The sequence below is a fragment of the Schistocerca nitens genome, chromosome 1, assembly GCF_023898315.1.
Source record: "Schistocerca nitens isolate TAMUIC-IGC-003100 chromosome 1, iqSchNite1.1, whole genome shotgun sequence".
Classification (NCBI taxonomy): Eukaryota; Metazoa; Arthropoda; class Insecta; order Orthoptera; family Acrididae; genus Schistocerca; species Schistocerca nitens.
The window spans coordinates 87,798,957-87,824,474 of NC_064614.1; the positions used below are offsets into that span (position 1 = coordinate 87,798,957).

Sequence of the window (25,518 nt, forward strand, 5' to 3'; positions counted from 1 at the left end):
ACCTTTCACAAATCACTTACCTCACAAAAATCTTCGTTACTCGAACTACTGCAATACAGCGAGCGCCACTACTACCAGCTAAACAAAAGACTCAAACTACGGAAGGCACTAACTACTGATAGGCATAGTTAGCAAATGAAAGATTTTAATAGAGAACAAACAATGTATTTACCTTAATAGTCATAATATATATAGCAGTTCATGACATCCAGTCTTACAAATTTCAAAACTCCGCCATCTCTCTCCCAACATCCACCACTGCTGTCGGCTCACCTCCAACTGCACAACGCTACGCGCTGTTAACAGCCAACTGCCCAACGCTACAATGGCAGACACCAATGCAAACTAGCCACAGACTGCACACAACACAGCCAGTGATTTTCATACAGAGCGCTACGTGGCGTTACCAATAAGAAAACCTAAACAGCCTACTTACATAATGAGTAATGTACAATGTATGACAAGAAACTGGCGCACCCAGGATGAGAGGTGGAAACGAAAGGAAACTTCACGGGCTGAGAGGTTATGTGAGGTTGTTAGTGATTACAACATGGAATCAAATTTACGAAGAAATTGGCAATTTGAGCGCACTTATCAGTATGACGTTGCACACACCTGGCCTGGAAGCGTGCGCTGATTCGTTTCGGAAGGGTATCATATGTCCGCTGTATCCTCTCCTGAAGCACCGCAACGGTTGTAACATTTCGTTGATGTCTTGGATACTAGCTCTGGAGTGGGGCTGACCTCCAATCTGGTCCGACACATCTAAAGGGGGCGGATCTGGGGACCTTGATGACCATGACATTACTTCAACAACACGCAGACAGTTCATAGACACACGTCCCGTCTGTGCACGAACATTGTGATGTTGAAAAATGGCGCCACACTGTCACATGAGAGGTAACACACGAGTACGTAGGATATCTGTGACTTACCGTTGTGACGTCAGAGTTCTCCTCAGTCACTACCAACCTTGGCTTGAAGTCATAACTGGTGTCTCTCAAACATGACCGCTCTGTCTCTCCGAAACACTGGAAGACTGGGACCTCTCTCCACGTCGCCGCTCTACTCGCTGTCATTGGTCATCTGGGTTAGTGCACAAATGCAATTCAATTCTCAGCACAATGTGACACCATTCACCTGCAGTCCATGCTTCCCGTTCACGGCACCGCTCCAAACGCAGCCGTTTGTGTTGTGTTAATGACAGTCTACGCATGAGATGGTAATTCCCTAGTTTGGCTGCTGATAGTCTCCGACCAATGGTGTGGGATGACACAGTACGTTGATGCGAGTCCATTACTTCTTCTCGGATAACAAGCGCAGACGTGAAGCGCTTACGATGAGCTTGGTTCGTTCCCTTGCACTCCAACGATGGATCACTGCCACACCCGAATTCCCCACAAGTCTGCATACTGTACGGCTCTACCAGCTGGCCAAATGGAGACCCACAAAGTGGCTCCTTTCAAACTGTCAGGTACTGATAACGCTGTCTCACACGATTATGCGGCATCTCCATGTCCTCCACTGCGATCACACATCTGATGCTGTAACTGGTTTATAAATAGCGTACCAGGACTGGTAATAACACTAATACATTCGGGTTGCTGTTCTACCTTTCACAGAAGTTGCTGCTCTAAACATTTACATATGTACTGATGGTGTGTACGTTTGCAGAGTTGCGGCGACATCCGACAATGACTTCTGGGGTCATCACTTTCTGTCAGTGTCTATTAGAAACTTGTCAGGTTAAAAGACCATTGCATGGAACAAAACATCATGGTTCGCTGTTGATTCTGGTAGCTCTCGTACTTTGTACCAATTGTGGATCAGATATCCGCTCTACGTCGAAATCACGAGAATTTTTGGAACTATATGTCTCTCAGATATATATTGCGCTGCTGATAGAAGGAAATTGAGCTAATAGACTGCTTTGAAATATGTTACGTACTGCCTATCGAAGGCAAGGGCTTAAGCGAAAACAGAACTGAGTCACAAGCAACGGGGAACGGTAGAAAAATTGAGAAAAACGAGCCAAGAGGTAGGAGACGTGAAGGTTTCATATTATAAATGAGGCTGTGAAATAATGAAACGCCTATCAAGCAGGTTATGACTCAAAACAGAGAGACACTTTTGAAAATAAAATACGGAATTCCCCCCTGCGGCCTGAATGTATTCAATATTTACCAGCTATTACGGGCAAAGTTTCTAAAAGAGCACGCACAAAGTGTAGAACAGTTCATAAATAGAACATGAGCTATGGGAAAACCACGCACAAACAAACAGAGAACGTTCTAAATTTAATGCTTTAATTCTATCTTAAAATAAGACGGAGAGTAAAAAACGATATGATTAAATACTAAATTGTACACGCGAGGGGGAAATTGTGAGGGAGGAAATACCACTACTGGAAGGAACGGGGCGAAGCGACATTAACGGGCCGACGCGTCATTAGTTTGATAGCAGGAGGAGGAGGAGAAAGAGGTAAAGACTATGGACGCCACGAGTCGAACATGTGGCGCTGGGGAGATCTCTAGATCGTTAATTTAGGCCATCGGTATCCATTTGGTGATTGGGGACTGTGGCAAATGGTCCCACGTAGAACTTTGATGACAAGCACTGCTCGTTCAGAACTGGAAAAAGGAAAAGGCCTTATAATACAGGGTTACTTCTAAAGAAAAACATACAAGACATAATCAATAGAAATGCAACGCTTTCTTTTTTTCTTTCTTTTAGTAGTTGTTCGCGAATATTGTCTATTTTGCTGTATGGGGCCAGTGATCTCCGGTGGCAAGTTAGAGAGTAATTGTATTTCGTTTCGTTTGTCATCTTTTTGTCTGTATTACGCTGAAAATATCTGTACAACACTGAAAATGTTGGCGTTATGTGCTGTGTGTCTTGTTTGGAAACAAAATTGTTCCATTCACTTCCTGCTCATCGTGAAATTCGCATCTAACGTACCGAAGCAAGACACTATAGGCTTCACACCGCTCTTTCCGCTCCACAGTTCGAGACCGAAACGACAACGGATAAACTGTTCCCGTTTCAACCGGACGGTACTCAGGATGAATACTTGAATACTAGGACCAAATAAGCAAAAAAGGCGCTTCGCAATAGTTCCCGGACGACAGGAATAGAACCGAGAATTCGGTAACACCGAGCACTTGCCCAGCGATATACAGTCCGGGAGACATGGCATAGATATTTATGCCTGTGTGGAATGTGGGACTGCCGGAGAAGTCACTAAAATGCTACTTTGTACCGTATCATATCCATCATCGCTTGTCACACATTACATACCAAATCGAGAATTATGACCCTTCATTAAGAACACAAAACGCCAGAGACACCTCCGTATGAAGCCCAACTACAGTTCTTAGGTTCAGATAGACGATTCGGGTTTCTCATTTAAAGAATATATAAGTCCACTCGATGATCGCAAAGCTTCATCACAGTGAAGAGGATGTAGTAACACGACCCGCACCCGCCAGCTAACTGTACGGAGGACTATTGACAAGCTCTAGGCCTAAGATGCTGTAGTCGGCTCGAATGCTACTGAAACAGCGGGGCCGGCCGGTGTGGCCGTGCGGTTAAAGGCGCTTCAGTCTGGAACCGCGTGACCTTAGGTTAGTTAGGTTTAATTAGTTCTAAGTTCTAGGCGACTAATGACCTCAGAAGTTAAGTCGCATAGTGCTCAGAGCCATTTTTGAAACAGCGGGTCGCTGTTTCTCCAGGACATGAAGCAGCTGCCGCATGAGCGCTGCGTGCGATCTGGAGCAGCGGACAGCGTCGGTGGCTGCATTACTCCGCGTCGCTGGTTCAAATCCAAGCACCAGAAAATATTACTTTGTAGTATCTATCATTTTTAGAACGTCCTCGAAATTTCTTATTTTGGTAAGTCTGAATATTCAGGAATATTCGATGTTTATGTAAATAGCAATCTCGTCCAGGAGGCAGGTCTGTTCTATTTGTAACTTGCTGTCCGTGATAAACTTACTTTCAGGGCTAAGTGTTGTATGTCACTGACAACCGACTCTGCTTTCGGATTTGGAGTTGACTGTGGTTCAAGTGTACGATCTTCTAGAACGTGTTGGAAACCACGCAATGAGCTTTACCACATATAGTAGAGTTCATTGCCACAATATTTTCGTGAAGCCTAGACAGTGCACAGCTCAGCGCTTTGGATCATTTCTTTACACAAATATGCTGTTTTTGCGTGATGTATTTTATATCTGTAAGTTTCTTTTCTCCAACAGTTGGAAGGGGCAGGTGTTGGCTGAGCGGGTCGTAATATTAGCAACAGACATCCCGACAGTAACCCAGTGCATGTGAATGTCTGATAGGGGTTTGACTGCGAAATATCTTACCACTTAGAGACTTAGATATTGGCAGTTGACAGTTGATGGTTGGAGCGCTAACATATTATCTGAGAATCCAGTAATGCTGGCAACTCATGGGTTATGCATGGGGATCTTATCAACCTGTACCGAATCAAAACAGCCTGAAGATGACGCAATGAAGCGTTGAAACTTGTAGCGACAAAATAAAATAAAATCATAAGGACGGCTGTAGGTGTTTTTATTTTTTGTCGCGATAGTAAACGGCCGTCGTTCCAGAAACGTCCTGCTAAAAGGCTGGTCATACAAAAGTTAGATATTGCATGTTACTCGAGATTTCTTTCTTCAGGTCATCAACCGGGTACTGCTGCAGTCTCACGCACTGCTCATTTTTGATAGTGTCCATTGTTGTACTGTTCCAGCAGTATCCTGGAACCGGTGTTCATACGGCGTCTCACCATAGACGGCCTCCGCCATCGAGACTATGGCACACGTGGGTGAGTAACGTCGTAATACAGGCACGAAGAAGTGTAAAATAATTTTTTAAAATTTTGTATTGTTCATTATCTTCCATTGTTGATTGTGAAAAAATTAGAAGCGAGTAGTCTCTATTTTATAATCGTTTACTTCTTTATTCGAAGCATAAAAGGTTTCAGGCAAACAGGTTGATTCAAAAAGATTGCAAAAAAATATAAGGTGATAGATGAGTCAAAATTCTGATTTTAGTGTTAGAAGCAATCCTCATCATGTGAAAGCTTTGGAATGAGAGGAACGACTACAACGAATGCCCAGTTCCCTTTAGTTCTGGAAGGTTCTTGCACTGCTCGCTCAACAGTGTTGTACAACTACATCATACTCCTCAAGCCACTTAAAGGTGTCTAGCGAAAGGTGTCTCGGGTACCACTAACTGATTCCCTTCCTACCCTGCTCCATTCACGAATGGCGCGTGGGAAGAATGATTGTCAGTAAGCCTCTGTACTGGCTCTAATGTTTCGAATTTTCTCTTTGTAGTCATTACTCGAGATGTATGTGGGAGGAAGTAATATGTTGTCTGACTATTCCTGGAATGTGCTCTCGAAATTTCAATAGTAAACCTCTCCCTAGCGCACAACCCTCTCTTGTAACGCCTGCCAATGGAGTATGCTGGGCATGTCGGTACCGCTCTCGCGGCGACTAAACGATCTCGTAACGAAACGTACCGCTCATCTTTGGATATCTCTGTTTCTTCTAACAGTCCTACCTGGTACGGATCCCATAGTGATGAACAATATTCAGAAGGTGTTCAAAAAGGCGACCACCACATTCAATACTCGCATGACATCTTCCTCGAAAATTCCGGTGTTCTCTACAGAGCACATCAGGAATCGCATGGACCTCATCAGACGCTGCAAGTGTCCTGGCGAGAAGTGTATCTTCCTTGGGAATTTTTGTCGCGTACACGAGGCTTTTAATACGGAAAAGAAAGCTTCACACTAGGGGAGCGAGTTGGTCTTGCTGCTGGATCTTACCGCGCGATCCAACACCCAGTTGCACCCTCATGAGACGACCCACGTTAAGCGCTACAAGCCCTAGCAGATCTGTAAGGCACACAACGAACTGTGAAAGGTCTTTGCCGCAAATTCATTTATTGACACGTTTTCGCACATCATCATTTGATATAGTTGTGGCAGAAACAAAGTAATTCAATATAAAAAAAAATACTTCAGGAAAATATAGGCAATGTGGACAACAGTTTCCATCAGTAGTTATAATTAAGTATAGATACAAGCCACACACATAACCTCTCATATATTTAGAGCTAGCTGCCAAACTGACTGTACATCCAGGAACGCAATGGTAACGAAAACAATATCCGTCAGCAGATGCTTTTAGCAACCGTGCAGCTAATATTTTGCTCGTATGTGGGCCCTTGCCTCCAAGAACTTTGTGAGACAAAACATTATGCGTAGTAGGCTGTATAGTTATCCTTTATTTGTTGTGTAATTGACTCTAAGACATTTTACAGGACATGTAAAACTGCATGAAAATGAATGAGTATTTCATTAACATGTATACGCTGTGCAATGTCATTAACCAAAATTGTAATTGTATTTACACCAAAAGAGGCAGTCTTATCATTCAAAATTGTCGAGGCTTTCGTGGCCACTTGTTGACAAACTGCCTGCTGGCTTCTGTCTCGGGTTCTTCTGCCGACGTTCATCTAATGATTTTTCTGACGTTTCGCCAGCACGAGTGGCTGGCATTGTCAAAGCTTCACCCTCCATTGCCGGTGGTGAACTGGAGCCGAGCTCGCGGCCGCAGGCTATAATGTACCTGGCGCGCCAACGTCCGAGAGCTTCTCCGCGGTTATTTCCGGTGCGGTTCTCCTCTTGCTACCTGCGACGGTCGTTCGCTGCAGTACGGGAAGCCAGGATCCGTTGACCTTAAGGCTTTCCTCTTTCTTGTTCAAACTGTTCGCGTGTTTTTGTATTTCGACAGCTTCTCTGAACAAGCGCGCGTGATAATGCTTCTCTACAGCCAGAACTTCCGTGTCGGCGAATTTTATTACGTGGTCGGTCTCACTCAGTGCGTGCTCTGCCACGGCCGATTTCTCCATCTTTAATTGAAAGTCGTTTACCCGGTTTCGTTGGATAAATACGATGTTAGAGTGTGTTCTTCAGAGCTGCAACACAAAATTCCTTCGGAGATGCATGGATAAGCAAGTAAGATTCCCTCTATGGAGTGTAAGCACAATGACAGTTATCGTTAATGATATTCCACAGTGTACATATTTTAATGTAATACTCGTACATGTTCATGTATTTATTGTAGGTGCTGGAAAATGACTTATGAGTCGAAACTGGAGAATCACACAACAAATAGAGAATAGCTATACAGCCTACTAAGGGCAACGTTTTCTTTCATAAAATAAAAGCAACAGTTGGCTATCAAAGAACATAATCAGAAGGAAAGCATGCAAAGAATATATCGATTATGTACTACATGATTTTGAAAGCCATGGAGGAACCATGCCGGCGTAAAACTATAAAAACACTAATTGTGTGATACGCAGATTAAAAATAAATAGCTATAAGAAAATTCTCATACTTCGTGTAGGGTGTTAGCTGTCAAAGTTTATAAAACTAAAGTAATTATTAAAGGAAAAATGAAATTAATTTGCGAACAACGCCTTTCACAGTTCACTGTGTGCCATTTATGAATGGTCGCCTGCCTAACAGCTGAAAGCATTTCGCTATAAACTGAAGAAAAGTTTCGGAGGACTTGTTCGATGAAGACCTTGTATCTTACTTTCGCTCACTCGCTTTCACTGGCCAGGAATATTTCCGACCATAAGCCCCTACTCTTAAGTTGTATTTCGACTCCTCCTTGTATTTGTGTGCAATCTTTTGAATCAACCTCAAACGCCCATCTTGAGATGGTTTCAGATGGATTGAGATGGCAGCATTTACACATTAGAAGCAGCAATTTCTCAGCATCATGTCGTCTGCTGTTGCGCTGTACGAAAAATATTTCACGGTTAAGGCGACGTTTATTTACACTGAAGCGCCAAAGAAACTCGTACAGGAATGCGTATTCAGATACAGAGATATGTGAACAGGTAACTGCGGCCTATATAAGACAACAGGTGTCTGATGCAGTTATTAGGTCTGTTACTGCTGCTACAATGGCAGGTTATCACGATTTAAGGAGTTTGAACGTGGTGTTATAGTCGGCGTACGGGCGATGGGACACAGTGTCTCCGAGGCAATGATGAAGTGGATCCTGCAAGAACGGGAACATCGCCGACTGAAGAGAATCGTTCAACATGACAGTTCGCAAATTGCTGTAAATTTCAGTTCTGGGTCGTCAAAAAGTGTCAGACTGCGAACCATTCAACGAAACATCATCGACATGTGCTTTCGGAACCGAAGGCCAATTGATGAACACTGGATAACACAAAGCTTTACGCATCGCCCGAGACCCTTCAGTACCAACACTGGACTGTTGATGACTGGAAACATGTTGTCTGGTCGGACGAGTCTCGTTTCAATTTGTGTCAAGCGGATGGATCTGTACGGTTATGGAGACAACCTCATGAATCCATGGACTCTGCATGTCAGCAGGGGACTGTTCAAGCTGGTGGAGGCTCTGTAATGGTATGGGGCGTGTGCAGTTGGAGTGATATGGGACCACTGATACGTCTAGATATGACTCAGACAGGTGACATGTACGTAAGCATACTGTCTGATCACCTGCATCCATTCATGTCCATTGTGCATTACTACAGATTGGGCAATTCCAGCAGGATAACGCGACACTCCACACGTCCAGAATTGGTGCAGAGTGTCTCCAGGAACACTCTTCTGAGTTTCAACACATGAACATTATTGAGCATATTTAGGATTCCTTGGAACGTGCTGTTCAGAAGAGATCTCCACCCCCTTGTACTCTTACGGATTTATGGACAGCGCTGCAGGATTCTCGATTTCAATTCCGTCCAGCACTACGTCATACATTAGTCGAGCCCATGCCACGTCGTGTTGCGGCACTTCTGTCTGCTCATGGGGCTCCTCCACGATATTAGGCAGGTGTGCAAGTTTCTTTGGCTCTTCAGTGTAATTTGAATCAATGTATTTAGTTAGAAAGAGGAAAAGTATGTATGATCTAGTTGGAGCAAATGTATTTACGATCTTCTTGAAACAATGATAATTGCTACTGAATTTCTACGTACATTTTTTCCTGCTTTTGAGTCGGAAGTCGCCGTCGCATCGTACATCGCGCAGCCACGGGGGCTTCCGACTCAACAACCGCAAACTGGAAATACTCACGCCAGTAGCTTAGCAACATTTTGTGTTCAGAAATCGTGCTGTTAGTGGCAGCTATGCGCCTCACTGTGGCGGTTGTAATCGCCGTTGTGTTCAGGAAGCGGCGCGGCGGCGTGGTGTGCACGGACGTGGCCGGAGAACCCCGCAGGTGCTTCTACGAGGAACTCGTGGAGATGCGCCGGCCAGAGGACGTCGTCAACGTGTTGTCCGCCAAAAGTGATCGCCAACCGATGGAGTCACACGATGTGGGGTAAGTCTGTAAACAAACAAATTAATAGCCGGCTCCAGGGTCACTCGCGGAGTAGTTGCAAAAACATGCGTCAGTCATGCTAACGTCCGATGAAGAAGAACAATAGAAACCCAACTGAGTACCCTCACGGGGAAAAGGAGACAGCCGTAAGCCAAGCTTACAAGGTACATGAAGCCGGGTGTGGAAGTATATGTACTTTCTCACGTGGCTGATGAGTGCTCTGGAACGAACACATGGTACTTAGTCTCAGCGTAATCTCTAGTGGCAGCACTTTCACTAAGGGGAAAAGTTTGTTGTTGTGGTCTTCAGTTCAGAGACTGGTTTTATGTAGCTCTCCATGCTACTCTATCCTGTGGAAGCTTTTTCATCTTCCAGTACCTACTGCAACCTACATCCTTCTGAATCTGCTTAGTGTATTCATCTCTTGGTCTCCCTCTACGATTTTTACCCTCCACGCTGCCCTCCAGTACTAAATTGGTGATCCCTTGATGCCTCAGAACATGCCCTACCAACCGATTCCTTCTTCTAGTCAAGTTGTGCCACAAATTTCTCTTCTCCCCAATTTTATTCAATACCTCCTCATTAGTTATGTGATCTACCCATCTAATCTTCAGCATTCTTCTGTAGCACCACATTTCGAAAGCTTCTATTCTCTTCTTCTCTAAACTATTTGTCGTCCACGTTTCACTTTTATACATGGCTATACTCCAAAAAAATGCTTTCATAAATGACTTCCTGACACTTTAATCTATACTCGATGTTAAAAAATTTCTCTTGTTCAGAAACGCCTTCCTTGCCATTGCCAGTCTACATTTTATATCCTCTCTACTTCGACCATCATCAGTTATTTTGCTCCCTAAATAGCAAAACTCATTTACTACTTTAAACATCTCATTTCCTAATCTAATTCCCTCAGCATCACTCGACTTAATTCGACGACATTCCATTATCCTCCTTTTGATTTTGTTAATGTTCATCTTCCATCCTCCTTGCAAGACACTGTCCATTCCGTTCAACTGCTCTTCCAGGTCCTTTGCTCTCTCTGACAGAATTACAATGTCATCGGCGAACCTCAAAGTTTTTATTTCTTCTCCATGGATTTTAATTCATACTCCGAATGTTTCTTTTGTTTCCTTTACTGCTTGCTCAATATACAGATTGAATAACATCGGGGAGAGGCTACAACCCTGTCTCACTCCGTTCCCAACCACTGCTTCCCTTTCATGCACCTCGACTCTTATAACTGCCATCTGGTTTCTGTACAAATTGTAAACAGCCTTTCGTTCCCTGTATTTTAGCCTTGCCACCTTCAGAAGGGGAAATAGCTTCTTAAATTTCGTTATCGATCGTTGAAGATGGAAGGAGAAAATCCAAGAGAATATCATGAATACCGCAAGAGCACTCAAAATGTTGTAAAGAAAAGTTTGGAATCATTCACTCTCCCGCTACCCAAAAAGACTTGCACAACATATTTGAGAACATAATTTCTAAGATTTGGGACAAATGGAAATAAAAAAAAATTTAGAAAGCATTCTGTAATTGGAGCAAAGCAGTGATAGGTATAAACTGCTAAAAATCTAATAAAGATCAGTCTCGATCGTGTTTTCATATTATCCCCGCCATTATGCCTGCTGGTGGCGGCATCCATCGATGTAACCAGTGACAACCTTACTTCTATGTATCTCGCTCCGTCTGCCGCCACCAGCAGCCATAATGGCGGGGAAAAGCCTGAAGGTGGTCTGAGGAAAAGGCCGAAAGTGATTGATAACGAATAAAAATCTGAAAACTCGATCGAGATTGTTTTTATTGGTTTTACAGATAGAAATATTTGCCAAGAGAGATATGAGAAAACAGTACGCTATCAAATACGACTGTGTTACTCATGGATGACTTACCTATGGCCTCAAAGCATTTGTTTCAAAATTGTTTATAGTGGACAGTGATTATATTAGTGACAAGTTGTTATAAATGATATGTTTTCGCGCTTGTGTCGCTACATTAGGAACAATTTTCTCTCGCTGAGGATGACATAGATTGCGGATATAGGCTGATTCCCGTATCCTTCTAAGGTGCCTAAAGAGTGAGATATTCGGCTGGGAATTCGATAACGTGTAAACCTGGCATCAATAAATACAACTGAATTGAAAAAGTATCGCAGGGAATAATAAAAATTTTTACTTTTTCATCCGTTAATTTGTCAGCTGACATCCCCACCGTCTTTCATCAACAATGGAGTTTTTATAATCGATGTACCTGCACACAGACACTTACTGACGTTTTTATTTCCACCCACACCTTTGCAGTTAAAGAATAGACAGGACAGTTCAGCAGCGACGTACTAGCTCCACACCGTTGCCTCTTTTTAGGGATTTGATGTATTACCTGTGCCTTAAAACAGTATATTTACGTTTCATTAAAATTTATTAAGAATAAGGGAAATAAGAACTTTGCAGCATACGCATCTAGGTTCGACGACAGGTCTTTCACCCTTGAGGCAAACTGCATGTTTTTGTGTTTTTCTGCGTCTTTCTCGTCGAATATATTATCCTTCTGAAGGGAATGTGAAGAAGAAGTGTATTATGCAATTGCTGCACAATTCTCTCTCTCTCTCTTTCTAATTCTCGAAGGCTCTTACTGTCTTCGTCTTCTTGACCTACACGGTGCGTCGAATGGCATTGGCTACAGCGGTAGTGAAAGCAGAGAAATCCTCTGCATGCAGCACAATGCATGAAATGCATTTCTCTGCTCTCACCTATTTTCCACACAATATGCGACAGAAAGCAAACTTGTTTTACGTTCTTGAAGAGTTTTCTCCTGTCGCTTAATTTCGACGCATACTACGTGTACGATAAAATAGTTTGAAATAGGAGGGTTGACAACCGAATGCACAGGGAACAAAATTAGTGTCGTCAAAGATCATGGGCACATATGCCGACAACTTATTTTTTGCTACTTCATAATAATATTTGTTTTATTTAAAGCATCAAATACACAAGATGTAACGCGTATAAGCGCAGATATTTTTATATGTGGTACCTTAATATGTACATACATCAATATCTTTGTTGCTTTTTCTCTGCAACGTACAGTCTTCCCACAAACAAGCCACAAACATTACGACCTGATACACTATGTGATCAAAAGTATCCGGACACCTGGCTGAAAATGACTTACAAGTTTGTGGTGCCCTCCATCGGTAATGCTGGAATTCAATAAGGTGTTGGCCCACCCTTAGTCTTGATGACAGCTTCTAATCTCGTAGGCATATGTTCAATCAGGTACTGGAAGGTTCATTCTTCACGGTGTGCTGCACTGAGGAGAGGTATCGATGTCTGTCGACGAGGCCTGGCACGAAGTCGGCGTTCCAAAACATTCCAAAGGTGTTCTGTAGGATTCAGGTCAGGACTCTGTGCAGGCCAGTCCATTACAGGGAACGTATTGTCGCGTAACCATTCCTCTACAGGCCGTGCATTATGAACAGGTGCTCGATCGTGTTGAAAGATGAAATCGCCATCCCCGTATTGCTCTTCAACAGTAGTAAGCAAGAAGGTGCTTAAAAAATCAATGCAGGCTGGTGCTGTGATAGTGCCACGCAAAACAACAAGGGGTGCAAGCCCCCTCCATGAAAAACACGACCACATCATAACACCACCGAATCTGAATATTACTGTTGGCACTACACACGCTGGCACATAGAGTTCACCGGGCATTCGCCATACCCACATCCTGGCATGGGATCGTCACATTGTGTACCATGATTCGTCACTCCACATAACGTTTTTCCACTGTTAAATCGTCCAATGTTTTCGCTCCTTAACACCAAGCGAGGCGCCGTTTGGCATTTACCGGCGTGATGTGGGGCTTCTGAGCAGCCGCTCGACCATGAAATCCAAGTTTTCTCACCTCTCACCTAACTGTCATAGTACTTGCAGTGGATCCTGATGCAGTCTGGAATTCCTGTGTGATGGTCTGGATAGATGTCTTCCTGTTACAAATTACGACCCTCTTCAACTGTCGGCGGTCTCTGTCAGTCAAGAGACGAAGTCGGCCTGTACGCTTTTGTGCTGTATGTGTCGCTTCACATTTCCGCTTCACTATGACATCGGAAACAGTGGACCTAGAGATGTTTAGGAAGGTGGAAATCTCGAGTACAGACGTATGACACAAGTGACACCCAATCACCTGACCACGTTCGAAGACCTTGCGTTCCGCAGAGCGCCCCATTCTGCTCTCTCACGATTTCTAATGACTACTGATGTCGTTGATATGGAGTACCTGGCAGTAGGTGGCAGCTCAATGCGCCTAGTATGGTTTTGGGGGTGTCCGAATACTTTTGATAACGTAGTGTATTTTCTTCATGGCCGTAACTGCCCCACTGAATGGATTATTCCTGTCAGTATAGATTACCCGTTGTGTGTTCGAGTGTTCACACTTAAACACTTTTCCCAAGGCAAAATAAGCATTAATTGCTTGCTCTTGCCACCAGTACTTAGAGGTACTAACCAACCTAAAAACATAGTTATTAGTCTGCAAATGAAGAAAATATTGATGTAGTGTTGTCCAGTACACCGTCCTCAGTCACCAAAACAAATACCTGCATTTACCACCGTCATACCTTGTTTATTTCGCAGCACCTAAGTAACACATATTACGAAATATTCGCTTCGAATCCACGTGCATAGACGGCGACTATAACATAAATCCTTGCACCACTTGTCAGCAATAGCTTTTTTTTTTTTCAAGTACATTTGCAACCGATCACAATAACAAATTCTTCGATATCTTGGGAAACTATTAGGTTGCCAGTCGGATATGTATAACAGATTTACCTTCTTTTAGAGTCTTCTCATGGTTTCACCTAGTTCTAAATGATTCCTGCGGCTTGATCTTCGACCTATAATTTTTTTGAAAGCAAAGCGTTGTAACGTAAACCCTTCTACAGGACTTTTTCCCGATCGGCCCTCGGCTCTTAACGCCGAAGCTCGTCGAAATCTGTGGGTTACAGGATTTGGCATTTATTTGTAAGCCCAAACGGTAGAACATAAGATGCGGTAAGATAATATCATAACACAGTGCCTATATGGAATGTAAGTAATGAAATTGTGCGTGTTGATCGATGCTGGTACGTGTGAAATAACTTTCTTTATTTCGGGGGGGGGGGGGGGGGGAAGGGGAGGGGGAGGGGGGAGGGGGGAAGCATTACATCTGCGTGGCGAAAGTTTCGAAAACTGTTGAGTTTCAAAATCTCTGACACTCATTTCATACGTGATCACCACCTTGTTGGGGGATACTTCCAGACCGTGGTCAAGAATCCTCCGAACATTTCGATCAGGTAACTACAGAGCAGATGTATATGTTCGCATAGACTGCTCACTGGTCATGTTTTCTCTTCATGTGAAAGTGCGATTTGGGCCAGGAAAGTTTCGTTTCCGTGCCGAATCTGTTTCTCTGGATCGATTCTCTGGATCGATCAGATTGCAATGTATACCGCAGAGACAGGCTGAACAGTGAAGGGGGAGCCGTGTCTATAGCAATAAAAAGTGCAATAGTATCGAAGGAAATTGACGGAGATTCGAAATGTGAAATAATTTGATGAAGGTCACGGTTAAATCAGGCTCAAACATGGTAATTGGATGTCTCTATAGGCCCCCTGGCTCAGCAGCTGTTGTGGCAGCAAACCTGAAGGAAAATTTGGAAAATATTTCGAGTAGATTTCCCGACCATGTCATAGTTTTGGGTGGAGATTTTAATTTACCAGATATTGACTGGGAAACTCAAAAGCAAATGCAAAGTCCAGGGACAAAGAATCCAGTGAAACTTTTTTAATTGCATTATCTGAAAACTACCTTGAGCAGTTAAACAGAGGCCCGTGGTGATAACATATTAGACCTTCTGGTGACATACAGACCTGAACTATTTGAAACAGTTAACGCAGAACAGGGAATCAGCGATCATAAATGCAGGATGATCTGCAACCAATTGACTAATGGTGCACGGAATGGCAATTGAATCTCAATGTAGACAAGCGTAATGTGCTGCGAATACATAGAAAGAAAGATCCTTTATCGTTTAGCTACAGGTGATAGCTGGTCAGCAACTGCAAGCAGTTAATTCCATAAATTATCTGGGAGTAGGCATTAGGAGTGATTTAAAATGGAATGACCATATAAAATTAATCGTCGGTAAAGCAGAGAACATACCTTCACCGAGGATTCAAGCAGTATATTGCTCCCTCCTCCATATATCTCGCGAAGAGACCTTGAGGATAATATCAGAGAGATTAGAGCCCACACAGAGGCATACCGACAATCTTTCCACAAACAATACGAGACTGTAATAGAAGGGAGAACCGATAGAGGTACTTAAGATACCCTCCGCCACACTCCGTCAGGTGGCTTGCGGAGTATGGATGTAGATGTAGATTTAGAAGTTGCATCCATTCCCACTAACTGAAAACGTTTGTCACCGTTTCAGACATCCTTCAGCATTCCACAAAACAGCTCCCACAGTGTAAAACATTAGCAGCGAATCTCAGTTCCATTTTACGAAAAGTACTCTACGGCATTTGCACCTTACTTAGTTTGCATTTATCGTGAACCTCTCACCCAGTGCAAAGTCCAAGTGACTTGAGGAAAGCGCAGGTGACTCCTTTCTGTGAGAACCCGCAAAATTACAGACCAGTATCCTTAACATCGGTTTGCTGCAAAATTCTTGAAGATTTTCTCAGTTCACACGTTATAAAATTCCTTGAGATCAAAAATCTTCTGACCACGAATGACCGTGGTTTTAGAAAGCATCGCTCGTGCGAAACTCAGTTTGCCTCTTTCTCACATGATATGCTGCGGACTACGGATGAAGGGCAACAGGTAGATGCCATATTTCTAGATTTCCGTAAAGCATTTGACAAGGTGCTCCGCTGCAGACCGTTAACGAATGTACGAGCATATGGAAAAGGTTCCTAGACACGTGAGTGACTTCTTAAATAATTAGATCCCAGTGCGTTGTCCTCGACGTAGAGTGTTCATGAGAGACAATGGTATCGTCAGGAGGGCCCCAAGTGTGATATAACCGCTATTATTTTCTATATAGTCTGACGTTCATTGCGGGTAGCTATCTGCGGTTGTTTGTTGATGATGCTATGCTGTACGGAAAGGTGTTGAAATTGAGTGACTGTGAGAGGATACAAGCTAACTAGACAAAATTTCTAGCTGGCGTGGTGAATGGCAGTTTGCTCTAAATTTAGAAAAAGTTAATGACGATGAGTACGAAAAACAAAACTCGTAACGTTCGAGTACAGCATTGGTAGTTCACTGCTTCACACAGCAAAGTCGTTTAAGTATCTGAGCGTAACGTTGCAAAGCGATACCTCGTGATGGCTGGGTGTTGTGTGCTGTCCTTAGGTTAGTTAGGTTTAAGTAGTTCTAAGTTCTAGGGGACTGATGACCATAGATGTTAAGTCCCATAGTGCTCAGAGCCATTTTTTTCCAAAGCGATACGGAATGGAACGAGCATGTGAGGATTGTGGTAGGGAAGGTGAATGGTCGACTTTGGTTTTTGGAAGAATTTTGGGGAAGTGTGGTTCATCTGCAAAGGAGACCGCTTGTAGGAAGCTAGTGCGACCTATTCTTGAGTACAGCTAGAGAGTTTGCGATCAGGCCAAACCGGACTAAATGAATTGGGAACGCGTGGAGGGAAAGCGACGTCCTCTTTGCGGAACACTCTAGAGAAAATTTAGAGAACCAACATTTGAAGCTGACTGCAGAACGATTCTCTTGTCACCAATATACATTCCATGTAAGGAACACGGAGGTAATATACACTCCTGGAAATGGAAAAAAGAACACATTGACACCGGTGTGTCAGACCCACCATACTTGCTCCGGACACTGCGAGAGGGCTGTACAAGCAATGATCACACGCACGGCACAGCGGACACACCAGGAACCGCGGTGTTGGCCGTCGAATGGCGCTAGCTGCGCAGCATTTGTGCACCGCCGCCGTCAGTGTACGCCAGTTTGCCGTGGCATACGGAGCTCCATCGCAGTCTTTAACACTGGTAGCATGCCGCGACAGCGTGGACGTGAACCGTATGTGCAGTTGACGGACTTTGAGCGAGGGCGTATAGTGGGCATGCGGGAGGCCGGGTGGACGTACCGCCGAATTGCTCAACACGTGGGGCGTGAGGTCTCCACAGTACATCGATGTTGTCGCCAGTGGTCGGCGGAAGGTACACGTGCCCGTCGACCTGGGACCGGACCGCAGCGACGCACGGATGCACGCCAAGACCGTAGGATCGTACGCAGTGCCGTAGGGGACCGCACCGCCACTTCCCAGCAAATTAGGGACACTGTTGCTCCTGGGGTATCGGCGAGGACCATTCGCAACCGTCTCCATGAAGCTGGGCTACGGTCCCGCACACCGTTAGGCCGTCTTCCGCTCACGCCCCAACATCGTGCAGCCCGCCTCCAGTGGTGTCGCGACAGGCGTGAATGGAGGGACGAATGGAGACGTGTCGTCTTCAGCGATGAGAGTCGCTTCTGCCTTGGTGCCAATGATGGTCGTATGCGTGTTTGGCGCCGTGCAGGTGAGCGCCACAATCAGGACTGCATACGACCGAGGCACACAGGGCCAACACCCGGCATCAGTGTGTGGGGAGCGATCTCCTACACTGGCCGTACACCACTGGTGATCGTCGAGGGGACACTGAATAGTGCACGGTACATCCAAACCGTCATCGAACCCATCGTTCTACCATTCCTAGACCGGCAAGGGAACTTGCTGTTCCAACAGGACAATGCACGTCCGTATGTATCCCGTGCCACCCAACGTGCTCTAGAAGGTGTAAGTCAACTACCCTGGCCAGCAAGATCTCCGGATCTGTCCCCCATTGAGCATGTTTGGGACTGGATGAAGCGTCGTCTCACGCGGTCTGCACGTCCAGCACGAACGCTGGTCCAACTGAGGCGCCAGGTGGAAATGGCATGGCAAGCCGTTCCACAGGACTACATCCAGCATCTCTACGATCGTCTCCATGGGAGAATAGCAGCCTGCATTGCTGCGAAAGGTGGATATACACTGTACTAGTGCCGACATTGTGCATGCTCTATTGCCTGTGTCTATGTGCCTGTGGTTCTGTCAGTGTGATCATGTGATGTATCTGACCCCAGGAATGTGTCAATAAAGTTTCCCCTTCCTGGGACAATGAATTCACGGTGTTCTTATTTCAATTTCCAGGAGTGTATGACGAATCAGGACTCATACGAAGGCAAATAGATAGTCATTTTCCCTTCACTCTATTTGTGAATGGAACAGGAAAGGACAGAGATGGGGCCCCTTCACGCCCGCACCAACGTGGTGACCAGACCAAAAGTTCTTCTGTCACCTCCGTCAACATGTTAGTTATCTAATAAATGGATCACAGGATGCTGGGTTGTGATGTTATCCGTGCGTCTGGGTAAGACTACGCTTTAACACGGTCCATCAATTGATAGATTGTGGACGAAACGAGAATGAGGGTAGCGATTTGAAGAGCAGAGGGAAAAAAGTGCCAAGGCTCGTGCCGAGGGAAAAAAAACCTCTGCGACAGTGTGATGGGTAGTAAGAGCAGTAGTGGCTTACTAGCTGCGATAGTTATTGCAAGATTGTGTTTGATAGTGTGGGTATCATGCATCATTACCGTGGCAGGCGATGGCTGCAGCCGCTGCATTCCTGGAACAATCAGGATCGTTATACAGGGTGTCCAGCTATCTTGTCCACCCAAAATATCTCTGGAACAATAACAGCTATTGGAAAACGACTTTCACCGGTATCAATGTAGGGCTGGGGCCCATGCATGTACATATTTGGAAACATTCTAAAACGAAAGCATATGTGATTTTTAACACAAACTTATGTTTTTTATATGGACTTCCTATATTTTCTCTTCAGCAATCCATAGCATGACAAAGCACATACACAATGGCGTTGATTGCATCGCAATATTCCCATTACATCCCAAGATATTAAGACGCGAAGTTGACGCTTGAAACACCCGACATGCGCTGCTAGCGCACGTCCTGAGGCTCAGGCGTGAACCCCATGCTGCCCGTAATCGCGATACGGTTGACATGTGTAATCACACTTCCATACTTATGAAGAGGTCCTAAACGAGTAATACGGTCAGCATGGGGTTCACGCCTGAGCCTCAGGACGTGCGCTAGCAGCGCATGTCGGGTGTTTCAAGCGTCAACTTCGCGTCTTAATATCTTGGGATGTAATGGGAATATTGCGATGCAATCAAGGCCATTGTGTATGTGCTTTGTCATGCTATGGATTGCTGAAGAAAAAATATAGGAGGTCCATTTAAAAAAAAAAACATAAGTTTGTGTTAAAAAACACATATGCTTTCGTTTTAGAATGTTTCCAAATATGTACATTCATGGGCCCCAGCCCTACATTGATACCGGTGAAAGTAGTTTTCCAATAGCTGTTATTGTTCCAGAGATATTTTGGGTGGAAAAGATAGCTGGGACACCCTGTATATTAGTTGGAGATTGGCCATGGATCATCTCACTGTGTGGGGGGTGTGTATAGCTTGTTTGCATGTAGTGTATGGTACGGCTTCCCTGAGTGGTGCCAGTTTTTCGGCAAGTGTGTTCCAACTGGATATCCAGTAATGATGGCTGATTAACAGAGGCTCACCTGTACCGTTGTGGTTGCTTGTACTTGGCCATAGATTTTAGGTCATTGCAACATGTTTTTTGGTCTGTTATGTTTCCATCTACGGTTGTGGTCGGATATGACTTGTAGTGGTACAGGATACCCTCCGCCACGCATCTTACGGTGGATTGTGGAGTATGTACGTAGATCTAGACGTGGATACAGAATTATGCTTCGGTGCAATGTAATGGGTCGGAATGACAAACTGCAAATGCTAGCTATTAACATTACAACACTAGGGGAGGATGCCAAATAACGAAAATTCCATTATTGTGCGTATGGAGCAACAGGAAGAATATATGATTAAATTTGTAATTTGGGAGTGTACAGACGCGAAATTTAGTCCCGACACCTGCCATCTGTGTCAGCAACAATGGCTCTAATGTGACGGGGTATCAGACAGAGATGAGCTTGACAGATTCCGATTTATCATTCCATGTTGCTTCAACTCGACGTCAGAGTGGGGAAATTGGAGTGGCTGGCTAGCTATGGTGTGCCACTGCCCCTAGCAATGCATGATCAGCTGAGTAAAAGACCTAGAGAACGTGCTGGCCAGGGCAACAACAAAATGCACACTGCATCGGCGTAGGTTGGGGTAGAAAGGGTAACATGTGGTCTTGCATTATCTTGTCGAAAGATAACTTCACGGAGACGCGCAAGACAGGGCGCAGCAACTGGCCTCAACACATCAAAAATGAAAAGCTATTATCAAAGTTATCAGATATTCGAAAAAGAGGTAATCCTGTTGTATACTCAAAGGCACACCACACCAAACTACCATGTGCTGTGCACATATTAGTGATGATCTGGTAACATGCGTTGTCCTCGAACCTTCCACGCACGGGTACGTCCGTTATGGTGCTGTGCACAGAATGCGGGCTCGTCCATAAAGACGACGTAGCGCCACTCCTGTGTCTAGTGTAGTTGGGAGCACCCCTATCGGCGCGCGTCTCTCGAGATCCCGTGTCAAGGGAAGCCGCAATATCGGTCGCTGCAAGGAACGTATGTGGTCCTCCATATGTCATCGCACTGCCCGTGTGATTATTAGGCGTGCTCCAAAAAAGCCTGTTTCCTGACTCAAAGGTAAGCGACGTCGCTATACGAACCTGCACGGCGTAGCCGACAACATTTGTGTCCTCATGGGCGCTACACTAACCATATGGAGCCGTGAAACCCAGCTTGGCCTTCAGTACGGTCCTCCTGAGCCCACCGATTTATATTCCCGTGGTTATCATTGTTTCCTGACGAATTCGTGCAGCAATACCATGAAACGGTAAACTACAATGTAGACATGCCATGATACTGCCACTACTAAATTCCAACAAACGCTCGTACGTGTGTGTTCTTTTTACACTAGAATGAGGCTTCTGAATGAAACACCCACTGCATAATCTTCCTTGTATACAGAATACAGATGGCTCTACTCCTCCCTCATCCTTGCAGTTTTGCTGAAATACTGATCACTGATGTATCCAAGCACGTAGAACACTTTGTGACAATTTGGCAGTTGCTGCCTGCTGTCTTCATTGCATTACATTTTAATGGCCCACAGTATTTCCTGTAGAAATTTAAATAGATGGTTAATTTACATATCTTATTGAAGTACTTTTCCATGTACAGTATTATACTGCTCGAAATCTTCTCTGTGGTGTTGCTTTCAAGGTTTCTTCTTTCTTGCAGAAATTACGTCTGGTAACAATTTTATTTCTCGTGGGATTAAAGGGTATCACTCTTCGAATATTACACAACTTTATGTTGATGTAATAAATTCATTATACGAGGGTTGGGACTTTAATAGTGGTAATTAGTTATTTACAGCTCATACAAAACAGATACGCGTTTCAAAGTTTTACTAACCTTCAAAGTAGTCACCAGCATTGTGTATAACCCGTTGCCAGCGATGTGGAAGTCGTAGGATACTCTTAGCAGTGCCAGTTGTATTGACAGTTCGAACGGCGCGCTCTATTGCCCGAAGAATTTGTACCAGTTCTGAAGCGAATGCCTTAAGTGTTTCCTTCAGTTTAGAAATTGAGTTGAACTCACGAGGCCGTAAGTCAGGGGAGTGCAGTATGTGGCATAGCACTTAGTAGCCCCATCACTCAAACAAATCAGTAACAGCTTGCACTGTACGTGCTTGAGCATTGTCCTGCAAAATGATGGTCAGGTCCTTCAGAAGGTGTCATCACTTCTGTCTCTACGCTGTTCATTTTTGGAACATAACCTACGACCACGTACAGTGCAAGTTGTTACTGATTTGTATGAGTGATGGGGCTACTAAGTGCTGTATCACTTACTGTACTCCCCTGACTTAAGCCCTCGTAAGTTCAACTCGATTTCTAAACCGAAGGAAACACTTCACGGCATTCGCTTCAGAACTGCTCCAAATTCGTCGGCCAATAGACCGCGCAGCTCGGACTGTCAACACAACTGGCACTGCTAAAAGTGTCCTACGACTCCCACATTGCTGGCAGTGGGTTGTACACAACACTGGTGACTACTTTGAAGGTCAGTAAAACTTGGAAACACGTATCTATTTTGTACAAGCTGTAAATAAATAGTTGCCACTATTAAAGTTCCAAAACTCGTATATACACTCCTGGAAATTGAAATAAGAACACCGTGAATTCATTGTCCCAGGAAGGGCAAACTTATTGACACATTCCTGGGGTCAGATACATCACATGATCACACTGACAGAACCACAGGCACATAGACACAGGCAATAGAGCATGCACAATGTCGGCACTAGTACAGTGTATATCCACCTTTCGCAGCAATGCAGGCTGCTATTCTCCCATGGAGACGATCGTAGAGATGCTGGATGTAGTCCTGTGGAACGGCTTGCCATGCCATTTCCACCTGGCGCCTCAGTTGGACCAGCGTTCGTGCTGGACGTGCAGACCGCGTGAGACGACGCTTCATCCAGTCCCAAACATGCTCAATGGGGGACAGATCCGGAGATCTTGCTGGCCAGGGTAGTTGACTTACACCTTCTAGAGCACGTTGGGTGGCACGGGATACATGCGGACGTGCATTGTCCTGTTGGAACAGCAAGTTCCCTTGCCGGTCTAGGAATGGTAGAACGATGGGTTCGATGACGGTTTGGATGTACCGTGCACTATTCAGTGTCCCCTCGACGATCACCAGTGGTGTACGGCCAGTCTAGGAGATCGCTCCCCACACCATGATGCCGGGTGTTGGCCCTGTGTGCCTCGGTCGTATGCAGTCCTGATTGTGGCGCTCACCTGCACGGCGCCAAACACGCATACGACCATCATTGGCACCAAGGCAGAAGCGACTCTCATCGCTGAAGACGACACGTCTCCATTCGTCCCTCCATTCACGCCTGTCGCGACACCACTGGAAGCGGGCTGCACGATGTTGGGGCGTGAGCGGAAGACGGCCTAACGGTGTGCGGGACCGTAGCCCAGCTTCATGGAGACGGTTGCGAATGGTCCTCGCCGATACGCCAGGAGCAACAGTGTCCCTAATTTGCTGGGAAGTGGCGGTGCGGTCCCCTACGGCACTACGTAGGATCCTACGGTCTTGGCGTGCATCCGTGCGTCGCTGCGGTCCGGTCCCAGGTCGACGGGCACGTGCACCTTCCGCCGACCACTGGCGACAACATCGATGTACTGTGGAGACCTCACGCCCCACGTGTTGAGCAATTCGGCGGTACGTCCACCCGGCCTCCCGCATGCCCACTATACGCCCTCGCTCAAAGTCCGTGAACTGCACATACGGTTCACGTCCACGCTGTCGCGGCATGCTACCAGTGTTAAGGACTGCGATGGAGCTCCGTATGCCACGGCAAACTGGCTGACACTGACGGCGGCGGTGCACAAATGCTGCGCAGCTAGCGCCATTTGACGGCCAACACCGCGTTTCCTGGTGTGTCCGCTGTGCCTTGCGTGTGATCATTGCTTGTACAGCCCTCTCGCAGTGTCCGGAGCAAGTATGGTGGGTCTGACACACCGGTGTCAATGTGTTCTTTTTTCCATTTCCAGGAGTGTATAAAGCTGAAATATGTACGTATGTGTAAGAATTCCTCCAAGACCTCTCGACCCAAGTGGGCCAAATTTGACAAACGAACACTTGCCAAGAGCACCAATGTAGGGCGTTTATAACGCTCTAGCTCTATTATTTACGGAGATATAGATACACCCCTGCCGTATAGGCTGTCCTATGTGACAGGTGTATTGTATAGTAGTAGTATTGACCTGCTTTAACGACTTGCTTTTCAGGGTACCCTACACATCAGGGGCAAGAAACGGTTTTCCAGCCCCCAACGTGTTGGCTGCTCAACTCAACAGGTGTGTTGTGTTGTAGTAATATCAGCGGGCTTTGTCGGCATGTTTTGCATGGCAGCCTGCACATTATGTGAAAAAATCAGTTTCCAAGCGATTCACATAATGTAGGCTGCCTGCATGAGAGGCATATTGTAGGCATAATACCAGAATACTTCATGAACCTCTTTTGCAGAGGCTGCACATGCAGACGGACAGAGGATAGGGTGGGTAGGGAGAGAGGTGGCAGAAGATCATGTACAGAGAGAGAGGGACAGGAGGAGAAAGGTAGAGAGGGGAGTAGAGGAGTTGGACAGAGAGAAAGGAGAATGTGTCCAGAAGGAGATTTTAACTCTGCAGCGGAGTGTGCGCTGATATGAAACTTCCTGGCAGATCAAAACTGTGTGCCGGACCGAGACTCGAACTCGGGACCTTTGCCTTTCGCAGGCAAGTGCTCTACCATCTGAGCTACCCAAGCACGACTCACGCCCCGTCCTCGCAGCTTTACTTCTGCCAGTACCTCGTCTCCTGCCTTTCAAATTTTACAGAAGCTCTCCTGCGAACCTTGCAGAACTAGCACTCCTGAAAGAAAGGATATTGCGGAGATATGGCTTAGCCACAGCCTTAATATGCCAGAAAGTTTCATATCAGCGCAGACTCCGCTGCAGAGTGAAAATCTCATTCTGACACAGCATCAGTCATCTTTCCAAATCACTCGTTTCCAGTCATCTACTGTTCAGTGGCGTTACTTTTTACACCACCTCAAATGTCGCTTAGCACTGACTACAAAAATGTGTGGCTTATGTGGAGCTACTCGACCATTGTACCCATTCATTTTTACTCTGTACGCCTAGTCAGTGTTCTAGCTAGACGACTAGTGGGCACTATGGAACTCACAAATGATTCCTTCCTCCGGTTTCACGCAAGGTTTTACAGACACCCTCTGTAATGTTCGACGGTTCATGTTCATCACTGCATGCGTCCTTCTCGGTCTTGTTTTAGCCATATTTGTTCCTTCCCGTTTATAAGTCACCAATACATCACCGACAGTCGACTTGGGCAGCTCTAGAAGGGTTGAAATGTCCCTGATGGATTTGTTGCTCAGGTGACATGCAGCGACTGGTCCAGAACGAGCTGTTCCTGCT

General features: G+C 45.3%; 1 protein-coding gene across 1 annotated transcript in view; it reads left to right on the forward strand.

Moving 5' to 3' along the window:
* LOC126234587 (uncharacterized) overlaps positions 1–25,518 on the forward strand; it is a 72,734-nt gene that overhangs the window by 46,693 nt on the left and 523 nt on the right. The window contains exons 3-4 of the mRNA XM_049943304.1: positions 4,760–4,831; positions 9,237–9,389. Of these exons, the coding sequence (XP_049799261.1) occupies positions 4,760–4,831; positions 9,237–9,389 (225 nt within the window). The remainder of the gene's footprint in view (positions 1–4,759; positions 4,832–9,236; positions 9,390–25,518) is intronic.